Source organism: Vombatus ursinus, unplaced genomic scaffold (genome assembly GCF_900497805.2).
Source record: "Vombatus ursinus unplaced genomic scaffold, bare-nosed wombat genome assembly UNPS02015411.1, whole genome shotgun sequence".
NCBI lineage: Eukaryota > Metazoa > Chordata > Mammalia > Diprotodontia > Vombatidae > Vombatus > Vombatus ursinus.
Genome location: NW_020955189.1, coordinates 1,548,436 through 1,549,203, shown reverse-complemented (window position 1 = coordinate 1,549,203; position 768 = coordinate 1,548,436). Strand labels below are relative to the sequence as shown.

Here is a 768-nt window from a genome sequence, read left to right as displayed (position 1 = left end):
CAGACGGGATTTTGCATTTGATCTTGGCACTGCCAGGAGCCCCGGGGGTTTAGGAATGCTGGTTCCCCCGCCGAACCTAACTGCATCTGGTGCACTCGGGACGAATGTGAGAATGCCAAGGTCAAGACCCCGGCTAGAGCGCTGGTGCTGACACTCGTGGACGCGAGAGGCGAGAGCCGCCAAGGACCACAGCCGGGGCTCTGGCCCCCGTAAACACAGAAGACCCAAGTCGGTGCCACACTTCCTCCCCTCTCCCGGGCTCGGTTTCCTCCTCGGCAAAACGAAGGGCCTGAGACTGAAAGATTTCGTCCTGCCCCCTTCTAGTGCCAGCATTTTATGACCCCGTTATCTATGATCCTCGTCCCCGGGGGTCCTGGGAGGTCGGGGGGGGGGCCTCCTCCCACTCCCACCTTGGCCCTGCTCCACCCCGCCCGGCCCCGCCCCGCATCCTCCTGGCTCCGCCTCAACTTGGCCTCTTTCTTCCCCCGAGCCCAGGAGACCGTTTCCGGCCCCAGCCTGAGACAGACCTTCATTGGCCCCCCGCACCCTGGCCGTCCGGTCGGCCCTGGCCAGCCCACTCCCTCCCGGCAGCCCGCCATGAACGAGCCCCGCGTGCGGCTCATCGTCACCGGAGATGACTTCGGCTACTGCCCGCTGCGCGATCGGGGCCTGGTGGAGGCCTTCCTGGCAGGGGCGCTGACCGGGGTCTCCCTCCTGGTCAATGGCGCGTCTGCGGACACCGCGGCCCAGCTGGCCCGCAGGTGGGAG

At 66.8% G+C, this 768-nt stretch overlaps 1 protein-coding gene across 1 annotated transcript in view; it reads left to right on the top strand.

Moving 5' to 3' along the window:
- Positions 1 to 351: 351 nt before the first annotated feature.
- Positions 352 to 768, top strand: part of YDJC (YdjC chitooligosaccharide deacetylase homolog) — a 4,225-nt gene continuing 3,808 nt past the window's right edge. The window contains exon 1 of the mRNA XM_027847499.1: positions 352 to 761. Within this exon, the coding sequence (XP_027703300.1) occupies positions 352 to 761 (410 nt within the window). The remainder of the gene's footprint in view (positions 762 to 768) is intronic.